The 18,472-nt window shown below is 32.0% G+C and overlaps 1 protein-coding gene across 1 annotated transcript; it reads left to right on the forward strand.

Annotated features, from left to right (window-relative positions):
• Positions 1-449: 449 nt before the first annotated feature.
• Positions 450-15,704, forward strand: LOC113399631 (cilia- and flagella-associated protein 61-like). Its single transcript, XM_026638809.2, has 30 exons — positions 450-595; positions 935-1,069; positions 1,169-1,329; positions 1,937-2,081; positions 2,564-2,699; positions 2,928-3,073; positions 3,166-3,247; positions 4,075-4,289; positions 4,845-4,933; positions 5,367-5,484; positions 5,720-5,831; positions 6,332-6,408; positions 7,319-7,495; positions 7,609-7,687; positions 7,793-7,918; positions 8,167-8,276; positions 8,607-8,738; positions 9,002-9,196; positions 9,387-9,515; positions 10,133-10,293; positions 10,403-10,587; positions 10,794-10,989; positions 11,253-11,422; positions 11,853-11,959; positions 12,251-12,313; positions 13,070-13,205; positions 13,394-13,567; positions 14,295-14,408; positions 15,157-15,273; positions 15,549-15,704. The coding sequence occupies exons 1-30, from the start codon at positions 450-452 to the stop codon at positions 15,702-15,704; spliced, it is 4,089 nt and encodes a 1,362-aa protein (XP_026494594.2).
• Positions 15,705-18,472: the final 2,768 nt, after the last annotated feature.

The raw sequence follows: 18,472 nt of genomic DNA on the forward strand, positions 1-18,472 counted from the left end.
TCTGGATTCTATACTTATTACAGTCAATATTGCAAATCACTATTGAGTTCATGATCGTGTTCGGCGGTGAATTTCGAGTTTATTCTTACAGAATAGCTTCTTCAGAATAATTAACTGTACTTGTAACAATTGTATATATAATTCTGAGTATTACTGTATTGTTTTTACAGGTTTTTTCTACTGCTGTCTAAAGAGTTTTAAATAGAATATTCATAATAGTGTCTAAAATAATAACATGACACTGAATGGTTCTTTGCTTGTAATTCTTAATTGTCAAGTTTGTTTCTTAGCACGATAGAAAAAGCAAAATAATAATAATTCCATTCATCAATTACGTTGATTACATGAGTTATTAGAATATATAAAATATTTATTTAAAATATTTAATGTATAGGATAAAGAATATACAAAATTAATTTGATTGAAAATTGTATATAAATCTACTTAGCATGGTGTCCAGGATCCTACGCGCAACACCTTTAGGGCGATTGCGACTCGCATTGGTAGAAGATGCTCCGGCAATAATGCCTCTTGTTACTGAATCTATGTCGAAGAATTTTCGTGTTTATCAACAATCGGATATCGTGTATCTTATGTGAGTGTGCCATATTATATGATAGAAATTAAATATGGAATTGAATTATAGCTGATTTTGCGGTTATATAATGTAGCGTTCAATTAAAAATTCGCTGACAATTTGAAAATCAATAAAAAATATTTTTTTACATATTTCCATTATTCTTAAATAGTAAAACACAATATTACATACCTTCGAACAATGACTCTGTGATTTAAAAAAAAAAAAACTTTTACTCTAATTATAATGAACTGCTTGTAAAATAAAGGCAGCAAATTCACACAGTAAATAATGGAGAATTTACATATTTTAATTTTGATACAGAAATTTAAATTAATTAAAACATTTATATTTTAGCGAAACTTGTATTTTATCGATATGCCAGCTAGACCTTAACGAAACGATCGTCGGTTTTTTAGTACTGAAGGATTATCCTTTAGCACCTTCGGTTAATCCAGGCGCTTGGGAAGATTTTATCTGGACTAAGTTTAAGTATGTACATAACAGTTAACTTTATAATAATCAATTATTATTATACAACACGATATTTTCTTGCATATCATGAGATTATTATATATGTATTACAATTAGGGTTATCGAATTAAAAGCAAGAAATACACTGTTTATACATATGTTATGCTGGAACCCAGTCTATGCTCGTGAAGTGGTCGATAGCATGCTGAAGTCCGTATTCATGCACGATCCTTATCTACAATATATTGGAATGATGAAACCATTGATTGATTATCAACGTAAGTTTTTAAATAAATTTAAATAAATCATAAACATAGCAAATTTATATAGCTCTGATTTTAGACAACGGCAACCTTTTTCGATTAAACTTAGCCAAATACGCTGTCCCACAAGCATTGAGCACTTTAAGTTCACAAATTTGTGCATATTATGGTGCTTTATTTGCGAAATGGAGTGAATTTTTAATTCTTTTTATAATCTAATGGCAGTTTGACATAACCAGAGATATATCAGAAGCAGATTAGCAACTTTCCAATCAATTTGCATTCAAGGGCACGATAGTGTAACACTACCAATTTACTATTTACAAATTCCGAACTACTCTCTATCTGGATAGAAATACGTAACTCCGATTACTTTTATCTTAATTAAATATAAATTAAATTCAAATTTCAAGAAGTTTTCTTAGCCTAAAGCATATTTTTGGACTCGTAATTAATTACTATCGATAAAACACGACAATTTTTGTAAATCGGCTCTGCGTTTTTATCCATTAGGCTACACTATTACATTTTCATTATATACATATATGTATATTAGAGTATGATGATGTGTAAAAATCCCAATATATTTATTTTATATTAAGTATTAATATAATATTTTTAGTGTTAATACCGGGTCAGTCACGTTCCGAAGCTTCGTTTAAGCGATCACAGGCGATAGAACGAGGTGTTCCCGGTGACCAACTCCCTTCATTGTGGGTAGTTGAGCGACGAGAAGTTAGCCCTAGGTTGAGGATTCGTCGAGCAGTGTTAGAATTTATCATTATTTTTGTTTGTTCTGTTATGATATTTATATGTAACTGCCTAATTACATGTTTAATTAATAGTAATTTAGTAATAGCAACAGTTGTTGCTACCCAATTTGTTCAGTTTGGCTTACCCTCGTTGAAGTTTCCTAGTATAGCTGTAATGTAATGGAACTGCTTGGGAAGGCTGGCCCCTAAACAAGGGATTTCCTAGTTTAGGGACCAAGGTTCAAGTGAATTTTTTGAGACTGAGTTTTGCAACTAAATATTTCTTATTTCTTCTCATTTAATGAACAAGATTTGGTAGGAAATTATAATTGTTAGTTAGCCTAGCAGCTTTGGAAATGTTTTTGATTGTTGGTTTCGAATTAGTTTATATCAATTCGCAGTTATGTTCGTATGATTTGTTTATTGGCTATATAACTGAAACTCCTTTTAAATTTTCCTGAAATTACTTATGAATAACTATATTTGCTTACGAATAGTGAAGAAGATAACGATGATTTAGTGCCAATAATAGAGCGTCACTCGACGCGTCTGCGAGAACTTTACGGCGACTTCTACATCAGCGAGCTCATATCGAGACATCCGGAGTCTGAAAGAGTGTTGCTTGTGTGTGAGGCATGTACTATTCTTATTTAGCTTTCTTTTTGGTGTTGTAACCAGCCAGGATGCTAACATATTACATAGGTTGCCTTTTTTTATCAAAAGTAGGTTAACTAAGATTATTTTTAAATTAAAATGATGCCTGTATTCCTACCAGCATTCCTTGCATTCATGCTTTGTACAGTACCTATTTGTAATTATGGTTAGAACATATTTAAATTCACTATTTCTATATTGCAACAGCATAAAGAGTTGGCAGTGGGTGTTATGTGCCTTAACACTCAGATAAACTACGAGGCTCTAGAAGAAAGCTTTGAGCTTTCTTCATTTTCCGGCCTTCGACATCTTGATAGACCACCGAAGCCGCGAGAACGTGATTCCGCTATTAGGTAAATATAATGAACGATTAAATAATGTAATGTATTAAATTAAGCGAGAAAAAAAATTAATGAAATATTTAAAGCAAAATATCGCACGTCAGTTTCTTCACAGGAACTGGAATTGTCTTTGAATCTAAGCAGGAGTCTAGTGCTGATATTGCATCGAAAGAAGCAAAGTCCAGGGTAATAAGTTTTATTTTAAATTGGCTTTAAACAGTGATCCAAATATATTTCATGTGTTGCTATGTGGATTTATTTCGAAAAATATACTGTTTAGACATTATCTAACAGTATATTTTTCGAAATCCAAATGTTTGTAAATTAGATAATTTGGTAGTGTGCAATTTTGAGTTGCATTTAGAAATATGTCTTGTGTGTCCAAATTATACGAATCGACTCTCAAACAATTTATATTTGACGCGTAATTGTATAATTAACAATCGTACAAGTTCTCAACAAAACTGCATGTGAAAAGATTTATATATATGATATTTTTTAAGCAGCAATTCTTATTAATTTTGTTTTTTTACCTACATTTTATTTAATAGCCATGATAATAGGCTATTTGACTGGTTTTTAAAATGCATTTTATATTATAATTCCATATTTAAATAGCGCGCGAAAACGCTACTTTGACAACATGGCGTTGCAATGGGGTCGGTGACGTCACTTGCCTGTATTGTAATCTGTGGCATATATAATCCCCATACAGTAGGCAAACGAGGTTAATAAGCAAGTGACGTCATCATAAGCCCGACCAATCGGGAGCGTTTTGTGTCACGTGACAAACGTTTAAAAAAATGCATTTTTGCTTATGGATTTTTGAATAAATTAATTATTATTTTCAACTTTCGTTGATAAATAACCATTTTTAAACTCATAATGTATACTGATTACAATAATTGACACTTTTTTTTTCGCATTGTCAAATAGCCTATTGGTTTAACGATATCAAAGTTGAAGTTGTGTTGCAGCGCCATTTACAACAAATTGAATCATATTTGTTTTAGGTTACTTGGGTGTTTGAGGAAGATGCCTTTAATGATATTCACAAGGAAGCAGAAACAAAGGTCCGTTCACACCAGATCCCTTACACACAACTAGATATACTCCAGCTTTTGGAAGACGAAGAAGATGAACTGGAGTACGATATTGTGAACATTGACACAGACTTGTTAAGATTGCCGCGTCTCTTCATGAACGAAGACTTTGTGAAGAAACAAAGGTATTTTTTACATAAAAATATAAAAAAGTTATTAATGGGACTGAGTTTTAAGTTTTATGTCGGAGGAACTGTAAGAGATATTCAATTAAGCTTGGTCATGTCAACAGAGCAATCTAGTGGTTAGCAATGCAATGATACTGCATACACCACATGACGTAGCAGATAATAATCTATATCTGTTTCATCAGAGACCTCTCTGTTGGTACCTAACTCGCCATTAGAGGAATAAACGGTTTTAGGATGGTCGTTCTCGCTTTGCACTTGACAGGGTGCGGGAAGGTTTATGTATCACGCATTAACAGCTCCAACTGTGGTTTGGTCGTGGCCCTACAGAGTTCTACTCAGAGTGTGTTTAATTAGCTTATAATAAAAATGTCTTTGATCAACTATTTGTATTGTATATCGACATCAATGACAATCATTTCACTTTTCTGTAAAATAGATATTTATCTCGATGTTTTATTGATATTGTACCATTACAATAGTTCACTCAACTTTCTTACCAGAATCAGTTCAAAGTAATGGCTAGTCTGTAAACGACAAACATGTTGACAGATTCTCCGAAGATTGTCAAGAGTTTCAACATAGAAAAGAATCAGTGTTTGAAAATAAATACCTCGTTAAAGAAACACCAAAACGACTCTGTAAGTTTTAGCCGTTGATGAAATAATCTGATTTATACCATTTATTTGTTTTACTGTAAACCGTTTACAACATCTCCTTAATTGATAGACATTAGATTTTATATAAAATTCTATGATCTTTTTTTTATATCTACGGGTAATATTATCAGGTTTTGTTTGTTTGGTTATACATTTTAGAAAACATTAAGTCTCGATTTGTCTATAAACGTTTAATTACCATAATATTTATTAGTTTATAGGGTTATGCTGTATTTAGGATTCATTGTTTATTAAATTTCGCTTTAATGACTAATATGATAAATATTATCTAGAAAAAGAATTAATTTTTCAACATTGTCACTGTAAAATAATTGTTAACATCTCTAATCAATATTGCGGTTTTATATGGTTTTAAAAGTCACTGAAAGCACTTATTTCTGTTTTTTAATATTAGCAATTCCTAATTCAAGTGCAGTAACACAATGCAAAGTACCGGAACCTACTCGCTATTCCGGTGCCCCGAATGCATTTTTATTGGAACTATTCGCAATGCATCCTGATTACGATGAAAGGTATGTAAGTTTCATATTTGAATATTGTATAAACTAAAAATATATAAGGAGTATGATTTTTATAGTGTTGTATTAAAGAAATAAGTAAACAGTCGTCATTCGAAAGATAATGTGTTTTAAAAGAAGAATTATGAATTATTTTGTCTTAAACTGTTTTTGTAAATGATTTTTGTTTCGTTGTTTTTTTAACAATAGAATATGCCATAACACATTATAGTTTTATTTTACGATTTAGATATGGTTTTGATATGCTCGAAGCTGCTTATGAACTATTTCCTGATAGAGATTATTGTGTTATGTGTCTTCCGTCGAGTCACACGTGTTTTCCGCTTCTAGAACATTTTACGGTATTTTTTTTATTTTTTATTTGTCTATAATTAAATTGTCTATTACACATATACATACAAATATTATACAAACTAATGATACGATAATTTTGTTGTAGATTATTTTTAATTATTTAGGAAATAAAAGTTTATGTAGTTCAAAAATAATCCGAAATGCTTAAATGTTTGTGTCGTTTACAGTAGAAATTTTAAAAGTATCCAAAGCGAATCTTTATATAATGATGATTGAATGTACTTTTATTGGAGTCTACTCGATTAAAGTATATTTTAATTTTGATCAAACGCAATATTTGGTCAAGAGAAGAAATAATTTAACTTATATATTTTTTCACGTACTCTGTGTTAACTATTACTCCCTCGCTGGCTGGCAATTAGGACTCCTTCGATTCATACTATTTTGTGAACATGCGATATCTGCCTACTTCGAATCTGACATTATCCTTTACTCGTTACCTTAAAACTTTTGAAATTAACTGAATAAAATCTTTATGTAATTTCAGCTCGTAACGCCTTATAGTTTTCGAATGCGATTTATGAACGAGACTTTGTATATTGCTCATGTTAACTCAGTAAGGGGGTAAGTGAAACGTACATATAACGTACATATAAGACTATTTTAAGCATAAGATTTGAGGTACGTTTTGGTTTCTTTATATAATTATATAAATAATTACTTATTTTCGTAATTACTTGCATAACGCCGAAAAGGTTTTTGACAAACAATTATGGGTTTGGATTTTAGGAATGTTGTTGGAATCAGACAACAAAAATTCAAGTGTAACTGCGCACTTCGTTGGATCTTAAAGAAGTGCAGTATAGGCCGAAGACGTGCTGTACCTACTGCGTAAATTAAGGCTGAAATAAATACAGAAATATTTTCTTTGGCATCAATCGTATTTTTATAACATTTTTAAAATAACGTTCTAATTAACTTCATTGGAGAAACACAGATACTTACTTGGAATTTTTTATTTCGAGTTCCAGTTCGATCTACTTATTTAATAATTCCATGGAATTGTTATTGCTTTAATTTAGTATCATTATGTGAGAACACAAGCGCATGTACTTTCTCTAGGGGATTAATAATCGAAAAAGCTTGTTAAATATTTTGTTCAAAACTCTTTTTTTATGATATTGATTGGCGGACGAGCAAATGGGCTACCTGATGGTAAGTGCCATTGCCCATAGACAATAGCGCTGTAAGAAATATTTATTCCTTACATCGCCAATGCGCCACCAACCTTGGGAACTAAGATGTTATGTCTCTTGTGCCTGTAGTTACACCGGCTCGATCACCCTTCAAACTGGAACACAACGATACTGAGTAATGCTGTTTGGCGGTAGAATATCTGATGAGTGGGCGATACCTATCTATACGGGCTTGCACAAAGCCCTACCACCAAGTATACTCTGAGAACTCAGAGAAACAATCTCCAAAAAATACTAATTCCAAATATATAATATTCATCAATCATTTGTTTTGCTAGAGATATAAGAGTACGTGAAGCGGAAGCGTACGATATACCTAACTTAAATGACGTGTTAGAACATGCGCCCAGGAAGCAAGATTTGTTAGCACTATTTGAAACAAGTCTTGAGTCCGATTCGTTGTCATCTTACGTTTTTCTAAGTCAAAATCAACCAATCGGGATAATTGTACTAGGGTAAATAAATGTGTACATTATAATAAAGCATTCCTTGTTTTGAAATTATTCATTGATAAATTTTGCACAGATTATAAAATATTTTTATGAGAAGTTTAAAAAAAATTTTTTAGACCTTTAGAAGATGCTACTTCAATTAGAACTCAGTACAATTTGGAGGCTGAATCTAGAAGATATGGAACCGATGCATCTGTATGTGAGATTGTGTGCATAACATTATATTTGAATAGAGTTATTTTTGATTTAAATAATGACTAAATTGGAAATATCAAAGTGATTAAACAAGTATGTTTGTAGATTTTGGCTTGTGTTATGGCACCAGTCATGGAACCTCATGGACGATGGTATTTAAGAGACGTATTAAGACAGACCAAATATACAACTTTATTCTGGGTTTGTAGACTCTTTGCTAAAGGTGACGCGGTAAGTATCACCAGTACTGGATATATATAGTGTTCAAATAATTATATATAATAAGCAAATGTAGGTAAATAAACCTATCCGATACTTAAATTTACTTAAAATATGACAAAAAAAGTTAACTATTCCTCGAATTTGACGTTGTCAATTTTACTATTAATTTATTATTAATATTTATTAGGGTCATACTTTTAAATTTTATACTTTGCTTTTATTTATTTAATATTTTAGTTTCTTCACAAAAATTTCAGAGTCCAAGTCGTAATCTCATGTCGTTAGCCAGCCACATGTTACCAGTGCGGCCGCGTCGATTGATGCTTAGTGTTATTGGTAAAAAAGGAGATAAGATAGTCAAGGATATGTGAGTTTAATATTATTTGAAGAGTTTGTGACCCTGTACATCTTAGACGAGAATAATTTATAGTGTAGTAGTATTATATTTGGGTTGCGTATTATTTCTAAACGCATAGCCCCTGCGATGGCCGTCCTTATTAGAAATAAGGCGGGACCGCAGGATCTTTGTCGGTTTCGAATGCCTATTAGACTCGTTGCGTCTATGCGAACACTATCGCAGATAGCAGTACGACGTCGCGGAAGTCCTACAACGCCTTCTACACGTTCAGCGTATTGTGAGTTATTTTTAAAAATAAATTCTAAACCTAAAAATATTCATACATTTTAACTTTTGTAGTGCAACGCCGTTTGCTCTTTGGTCACTAGAACGACCTCTGACTAGTCTTCCGAAGGTGCACGTCAATAGTAGCATTGTTGTAGTTGGCGCCAGTCGGACGGGACTCGCCTTCATTGAAACATTGCTTTTAGGGTAAGATGACGTATTCTTGCAATTTTATAATTACGAATCGATATTTTATTAAAGAACTAGGTGGTGAGCGAAAAACACTATCAGCAGTAACTGGGTTGAAAACATTAAGGTATATAACTCAATTTAATAAATTTATTTCGGCGTCATTTAAGCATTGGTAAACGAAATTCACAAAATAAATAAAATTGATTTGTAAGAGTATAGTAATTATTTTAATGAGGAGTATTTAATAGATCGTGTAACATGGTTACATATATTTGTAGGCCCACGGCGGAATACCTTACGTTTACAAACATAACGCTCGTGTCTCTCCACGGCCTGCCGACCGTTGCTGATAGCATGCATGCGGCAGAGACCTGCGTACCGCGTGATGGTCGATACTCTGACCGCTATCTCAAGAGTCTACCATTTTATTATTACGTTGATGTCATGTCTGCAGTTATGACCCAGATCGATAGGTTAGTTTAATAATGAATATTTTGTCAATATTCTTCAGGAATTGAAGATTAAAGCTTACATTATATTAAAAAGCTTGCTAATTATTATTATAAAGTCCGTTGAAGGATTGAATTATATATTTATTATATAGACAATATTCTTTTAAATAGATTTGTCTCGATTTATGATTAAATAATAATTTATCAATAGAAAGAAGAAATGTATTCACTTGAAGGGTGGTGGAATGAAGTTCTACGACGAGCTCGTTCTGGTATGTGGTCAGCAATTCCAACATCCTGACTATTTGAAGGATTCTATTGAGTTGGCCAAGGAAGTAGAGTAAATATACATTTTGATAACTATTAACGAAATATGGTACTGAATAAGTCTGATTTTTAATTAAGAAATGAAAAAGAGGAGGTGAATGTTTTAAGCGTTTTATATAATACTGATTTGATTTAGAGCAATATACACCTGACCTACGATCTTAGAAAATTTCTAACATAAAATATATTTATGTCATTTTAATTTTGTATTGCAAATTTATTAACCGTACATTTTAATTTTAATAAGACCGTTTTCCATTTCGATTACTGCACTCGCTGCGCATAGCAACCTCCTCCATTCCAGCAGTATCGTAAGCTGAGGTGCGTTCTTCCAGGAGACACGCTTAGTACATTCGTCTCTCGGACTTCGAAAGTAGGCTTCTCGTTTTTTAAATGTCGTATTATTTCTAAAGACATAGCCCCTGCGATGGCCGTCGTTATCAGAAATAAGGCGGGACCGCAGGTCAATCGGCTATCCAACCAGTGACGAACATTAAGCAGTTCTCTGTCTGGATATATAAGTTCTCCGTCTGATTAAGCATCACGTGGTGTGATTAGTGGAATAGAATTGTTTTATGCTGTTTATAATTTCTATGCGTAATAATAATGCAAAGCGTTTTCCCTGTCTAGGAAAGGCAAACCTTGCCATAGAGTTTTAATGGATAACCCAAAATACAAACCGGATTATGTCCCAACGTCCCCGGATATGCCAGAAAATGTTATGCTTATCAATTCATTATTCGAGGCCAATACGTGTCTTAGGAAGCTGATGTGGATGATATCTGAATTCAGTTTGTGATATTCGTTTATACTTTATACTTTTTGTCAATATTTTGATACATTTTTATCTTAAGTTACTTTATTTGACTTTATGTTAATCCAAGCTAGTCTTTATCATAGAAAACAGTAGTTGCTGCCTTCGTGAAGACAATCAAGTAGTGGTTTATGGAGATTGTATAGAAGCATATAGTTGCATGGCTGCTTTGCTGGAACTGGGGATTTTACCCAATAACATTGCTTTTGTTGAACCTTTCCCACCAGAAGATACCACGGCTATGAGAGTTAACTGCTTTAATAATGAGACAGTAAGTATTGTTCTAAGAAGAATAATTGAAATGCAAAATAATGATTAGATTTCAATATTGAACGATATTGTCAAATTAAGAATCTATTCAGTTAGATACAATTATGAAAAATACTTGTAAATGTTTGAATGACACCAACGATTTCCTATTTATCAATCTTGCCTTATTTATTTAACTTTATAAGAAAATATTTTATATTTCCTAAGGTGGATGAAAGAGTTCAAGCTAGTATAGAAAAACTCGGTGTCCGTATATACCGAAGATGTTATTTGAATGGCTGGTCGCAGCAAGACTCTCGCGTAGAATTCCTCCGTCTCATGACGCCATTGCACGCCTTACATCTTCCATGTTTTGCACTATTCCATTTTGGGATTAAAGCTATTGATTTGAATGCTTTTAAAGGTATTGCCCATATATATATTTTATATTATACCTTTTTATTTTATAAACAGTCGATCTTGAAAGTTGATCACCGATTTACCGATAAAAAAAGGACGGGATTCTAAGATAATTGTATTATACTATTAACTCACTTACTCTTCAATTCAGAATATATATAGAAAAAAGTGTGTGTGTGTGTGTCTGTGTGTGTGCGTGGGTGTGTGTCTAGGTAAAGTGATTTGAAAATGTGTATGAAACATGTTAATTTCAATTAAAATGTTCAGCTATAAATGACTGTGGTTTGGTGTATGATGGAGGTCTAGTGGTCGGGCCGTTGTTCGATACCAATGATCCTCATGTATATGGCGCCGGTCCTTGCGCAAAATATTCTCGCCGACTCTATGCGCCTCAACATCTTCACAAATATTACTGCTCCGAGGACGTTGGTGAAGCGGTAAGTACTAATAAATAATACGAGCAATTACCTAAAGTTGATAGAACTGTTCTGGTATTTTGTCCTTTGACTAAAATATTTAATAATGATATCTATTTAATAAAGCAAAGACTAAAGGTCATAATTATAGGAACCGGTATTTGTGTATATTTATTTATATAATAGGTAGGCAGACATATGGGCCATCTGATGGTAAATGGTTACACTTGGTTACACTATTGTGAAACTAAGATATTAAGTCCCTCATGCCTGTAATTACACTCGCTCACTCATCATTCAAACGAAGTCAACAATACGTTAGAGTAAGTATTGCATTTTGGTGCACAAAGCCATACGACCAAGTAATTACGTCACATATATTAATTTGTTGTGAAACGAATAATTTTAAAAATAATACATAAATTTAAATGCTAATTTATTAATATTGCAGTTAGCGAGGCTTTTTTTACACAAGCTGGATCCCTTCATGACGGGCAGCGTTGATTTCGATCCGCTTTCATCGGAACTCACGTCACGATACAGTTCTTGTTTGTTGACGTAAATTTTACATTGACATATTTACTTTTAAAGTTTACATGTAGTAAGTAAATGCTTAATTCAGATCGCTGTTTTACCACGGGTTGTTACATATACGTATATCAATAATATTAATACTAAAATAATATAAATAATAATTTTCCGAGATGATTGTATATTATATACATAAGCCAGAACAACTTTTTATAATCTAAATACCCGGCTTAAAGCAACCTTTAGCTGGAATTGTTCTACCCACTTAGTTATTCGAGTTGCTGATTAAATTCTCTATGCAATACTTTTAACTTTCAGATGTCGAAGTTCCCATGCGAGTATTATGAGTACTCGTCGATCATCTGGCAGTCCTAATAAAAGGTTAGTTTTACGTATTAATTATTGTTATGTTATCCACCTAAACTCTTTCGTGTCGTGTCAGATTGCCTTCCCATCGAATTATGAAATAGAAAAGGACAGTGGCGAATTCAGGGCGAAAGTGCCGGAAAGGGTTACTACAGGGCTCAAGCAAAAGATGAACAAACCTTAGATTTACGTATTTCATGCGATTTGCTAATAACTCAGCTATGTTGTGCACTACTAAGAGTTTATGATTAATATATGTTTAATTTTTTCTATTACACTTAAACCATTTATCTCCACTTAAAATTTACTTCCGAAATTCCGATATTAGTTTCGTCGACTTTCAAAGCGCAAGTTTTTCGCAAATCCATAGAGAATATCATAGATTAATCAAGCTCTCGGCCAATATGGCGTCAAATTTTGTTTATTTGGCTTTTCTACTCTTGTGGAATAGAGTAGAGTATACGTAGTTAAGTCACACTTCATGTAAATAGTGCGATTAAATTGAACTTGTAAAAATATTATTTATATATTATATTATTATACTTATATTGCTCATTGATCTATTAATATATTAATATTTTGTATTTTTCATATATTTCATGTTCCAGACACGAAATATTTGTTATTTTACATTACTTAGTTTATTCAATTATAACAAAGCACTACATTATTGTTATAAAATATAGAGACTATTTTTTTTATTTAATCTATATTTATATAGGTAATGTGTAAAAAAAAATAATTCATATAAAACATTGATATTTTGTATAGTCGATGGCAACCTGTAATGAAGTTTGATTCGCCCATTGTTCAGTCAGCGACATTGCCGGGGCCGCTCCACTATATGCGCCTACGGAGGCCTGGCCGGGATATACCGATGGCAGTAAAACAGTTGTTGCCTAATCAGGTAAATCTGATTATTTTGCATTGTTCATTGGCTTGAGTATCTTCGCTCTGATTTAAGGATGCCAAGAAGATGTAAGCGATAAAACCGTACCTCTTCCTTGCATGTATTTCCATTTTAGATTTATGTTTATGTACAATAAATGTTAAAGTATTTTTATTGTACTGTATTGTATATTATATTTCGTCCAGGGTCATACACTTGTAACGGATAAGCGACAGAACTACTTTAGGCTTCAAATAAATGCATTGCATTGTATTGAATCTGTTACTTGCCTCTCAAAGAGGCAATTTTCCTGCGAAATTTTCACTCAATTGTATGGAAAGCATGAAGCGTATTTCAATAATCTTCTTGGGAGATATAAAGTAAGTATAAAATTTTGAAATGTTATGTATATATTGACTGTAAGAATAGGTTTTTGTACATAACAGGAAGTAACAGTAGTAGTTAACGGTGGCAGGCGTATCCACAACTCCAAATTCAGTAACATTGTAAGGTGTACTCTATATTTTATCAACGGAAGCAAAACACTAGTGCCACCAGGTGGCGCTCGACAGCGTCGGGGTCGTGAGCGGTTGGCGTGCTTTCCGTTCAGATGTTTGGGTAACTTTGGCTATGACACTACCTGCCTAGGAATTGCTCAGTGTTTAGTGACTTATTGGAATTTGTGTATACTTGTCGAAACGTCGTCTCAATTTGCACGATACCTACGTACCTTCCACACAATGTCTGCCTACACCTACCTACACCATATCTTTCGAAAACATAGACCATAATAATATTTTTTACCAAATATCCTACAAATATATTTTAAATCAAAATATTTTAGTAGATTATAATACTATTGTTATAGTATATTACAATATAACTGGCTTTACATACATACATAACATAACATAATAACTGGCTTTACTCGCGCGAAATTTATATATAATACCCAATTTTATCTAAATCAGATCAGTGTTTTATGTGTGAAGAGGAAACAGCCAGAGTTACTTCCGTATTTATAATACTACTAGTATAGTCTATACTGGTCTATAGTATAGATATAATAGCAGATATACATAAATAAACTCGCATTTTTCATTGCAGATGAAACTTATAGATGATTTGTATGAATATTTCACTCAAACTTGGACATCAGCCCAATATCAAGAGCCGTTTAGTGTTCTTTTAGAAGATGTTTACGAACAAGGAGGAAATACGGTTGTATTTTTGTTTAAAGATTATAATAATAACCTATATCTTCTCACATCGGTTCACTTGTCGCATTCCGATCTCACTTAACGTCGTACGGACGTCACGTCGTCACGTCGCGTCGTAGACGTCATAATGTAAAAGTTTCCTCGTATTACCGAGAATTCCTTGACCAATAACGTTAGTGAATCGGAGATATTTAATAATAATAGTATTATGTTCTACTTACTGATCCTCGAGTGCCAAATCTACAACACTAAAAAACGTTTCGTGGTATCGGAAACACAATCGTTATAAAACTATTTATGTTAGGGGGCGGTCCCTCACTGAAGTCACTTGTGTAACGTAACAAATCTAAGATTCGATTTTTAGCATGCAGTTGAGTCAGTTGTTTGTAAACTGTATGCTGTAATGCTCGGCTCTTGTTACGTTATTGATGTAACGTTACAAATTGTATCATTACGGGTTGCGCTTTCTAATGCTCAGGGTTTTTTACTTATGTAGTGCTCAAATCTGTTATAATACAGAGAACGCTCCCGGTGAGAGACCGCCCTTATGACTCGATTTCAAATCTATTGTTGATCTTCTTTTAAATAATACACATTCTTGAAGTTCAGTACAGTTAAATCATAGCGGCTAAATCAAAAGTATTATATTATTATTCATTAAAGTTTGTAAAATTATTATTTTATTTAAATTTGAATTATTCAAAGGGAAATAGCTGTTATAATAATAACTTGATATAAAAATTCTTAAGGTTTATGACGTGGTTAAAACCAAATACGAAGAATTCTTTGGTGATCGGAAAGCTGATATTAAACCTCATCATGAATCTCTGTCCGAAAGTGCATCTTTGCGCAAGGCTCATTGCAAGGTAACTTTTTGAAACTTGTATCTAGTTTCAATACTGGTCGAAGATATGAACATCTGTAACAGAACAGAACAGCATGTAACCTAATAACTTAACCTACCATGCAATTTAATAACATGTCTAGAATTAATTTTATTAATACATAGATGGTAATAGTTTCTTTCTTTTTTTATTCGAAATCTAATTAGTTACTAAAGATTCTTGTCGGATTTCGACCAGTGGTCGTTTACCAACTAAAATATAACTAAAAATAAATAATTCTTGCTTTTCGACATCAGGAGTGCGGTCAAAGCGAGGCGCTGCGACACGAATCTGCAACATTCTGGAAGGCTATCGGTGGTGAGAGTATCGTGTACTCCCACTTTGTTCGATATCTCAATAAAAATATTCTAACAAATCCTAATTACGCCGTGCCCGAGCACGAGTTTATTTGAAATAAATATTGTTCAATTTGACTGGTTTTCTTTTTTATTTCATGTGTTTAGTAGTAATCAACAAAACATGGAACATTGTGTAGGTACAAATTTCTAACATTTCAATGACGCGTCTAGAGACGAGAGAGACGTGTGTCAATAACTATTAACGCCATCTATTAACAGCAAAATAAAGTAACAGACTTATTAACATTTGTTAGAAACTAGCCCTAGCCTCCATACGGTGCTACGTCATATCATCATTATCATATCATAATTAATAATATCACATTATTATTATTATTACATATTATAAATATATATAATTATTATTGTAATTAATTGATCAATAATTTGTACAACTTTAGTTAATATTGTTTTATATGGAATAACATTTAATACTGGCATGTAACAATAGTTCTTATTTTAAAAAATGATTGAGCCGTCATAAGGAAAACAATTGGATGATTGTGAGGGATTGTAAAGAAATATAGAGATATTGGAGCATCATTGTAAAACATAATTTTATTTTGCCATCCCGAACTACTGAAATTACACATTATTGTGAACAGTACTCGTTAATAGTACTAATATTTATGTCAAAGGAGGTTAGCCAGTTGCACAGTGGATATTATGATCCACCAATACAACGGCAGTCTCTATTCCAGCACTCTTATAATCCGACTCAATTGGAGAGACTTTATGTTATTTTATCTATATCTTATATAGATTGGATGGCAATTTGACATAACCAGAGGCAAATTAAGAAGTTTTTTTACTGCCATTAACTCATCAAAGTATTTTTATTTTATTAATAACAATTTATTGTAATTAATTCAAAATGAGTGTTTCTTTTATTTTTGCATTATTTTATGACGCTTAAGACTATATATTGAATAATACATTTAAATAATTCATTATTTTATATATTAGATTAAAATATAATTTAATTTTAATTACTTATACATTGACCTTGTAATGTATTGTAATGAATCAAATCTACAGTATATGTATGTAATAGGTATTAAAACAAAAAATAATAATTTTAATAAAATAACATTCCTATATACTTGAATGTCATTATTATATGAATTTAAGCTAGCATCACTTCAAACGTTATTTACTTTTATTACAATTCAATTAGTACTAACTGTTCTTTAGCAACATCAGTAACATTATTCCAAAAAAATGTAAAATTGACTTAAAAAATTGTAACGACGAAGTTTGAATACGTCTTCCTCTAAAAATGTCTACCTATAAATATTCTAGCTGCATTTGCGCCGTTAACCGCGCGTAATTTATAAAACTTTACCTATAGCACACAAACCGTCAACCCCCTTTTACCTGTCGGGGAGTAAATTAAAAAAAGTAGCCCATTTCCTTCTCCTGGACTCAAGCTAACTCCATAGCAAATTTTATCTAAAGCGGTTCAGCGGTTTATGTGTAACACGATTTCGGTTGGTAACAAAATTTCTTTGGCATTAATATTAGTATATATATACATAGTTTGCATACAAAGTTATTACTTATGAGTTTGTCGTTTGTGTGCCCTAATAATAAATAAACAAACCCTGAAAATAAAATTTAAAATAAAAGCAGAATGACTGGATTTCAGCATATAAGCAAAAATTAGAGTACAAGAAAGCGTCGCGGTGCGGTTTATCGAGCTGTCACCGGACTCGAGCATGCTCAGTGCTACGCTTTATCTTGATCTATAATGTATTTCTAAATTATACATGAATAAAATATACCTAAAAATAAAACAAAAATACCTTTTCGACAATTTATTTAATTTTACACATGTTCATTATAAGACAAGTTTCCTTATAGATAATATTTACATTAAAAAAAATGCACAGATGGCCTTTAAACGGCATTGAATTTTCTTTTAATTTATCTATAGTCCTTCGTATATTGTACAAAGTCGAAATGATAAATACAATGTGGCTTTACTTATATTAAACTACAATATCGATTTTCGTAAGACAAATATGTTTAGTATGAACATTTGGCACGGGTTTAAGGTTGCGTACAAACTGGCGGTTTAAAATATTGTTTCAATCCCATTTAATCTTAATAAGTACTAGTCAGACGCATTCATTTAACATAATTAAATACGGCTTAAATATTTGCTAATTTGATATAATTTATTAGGTTTGATTCAATATTTATTTTCATGTGTAGTATTTATTGATACATGAACATTTTTAGATTATATATATGATTAGTTGGAGTGTTGCATTATAAAAGAACTAAAACAAACAAATCAAATGTATTATCTTGGTTGTGTGACAGCTACGCTTGACACTCGCCAAATGTCAAACTACTTTCTAAGTCACTAAGCCACTAAGTCGACGCATACTCGTGTGCGTGGACTTATTTCGACGCGTCAGCTTTGTTAGTCCATCGACATAAATAATCAAAGGTAAAAATGTACCGTATATTCTACATGCTTTTAAATTGCCAGTGTGTACGTTATTTAAAATGTAACGTGGAAAGGTAATCTTAATATTAAAATTTGACTAAATAATAATTTAACATTACAATATCGTTGAGCTTTTAACGCCTTAAATGTATCATGCAAACGGTTTAATATTTACACGGGCTGTATTGCAATTAATAATTAAAAATTTATTACATTTTATGATAGCTCCTTGCGTTATTTTTATTTTAACGTAAATTAACTCACGTACCATACAATTTCACGATATATAGGTAAAACAAACCAGACACACCATAATATAGTAAATAGTAGAATATTTTTTTGTTAATCTTTTACGAAATATTAT

Source organism: Vanessa tameamea, chromosome 15 (genome assembly GCF_037043105.1).
Source record: "Vanessa tameamea isolate UH-Manoa-2023 chromosome 15, ilVanTame1 primary haplotype, whole genome shotgun sequence".
NCBI lineage: Eukaryota > Metazoa > Arthropoda > Insecta > Lepidoptera > Nymphalidae > Vanessa > Vanessa tameamea.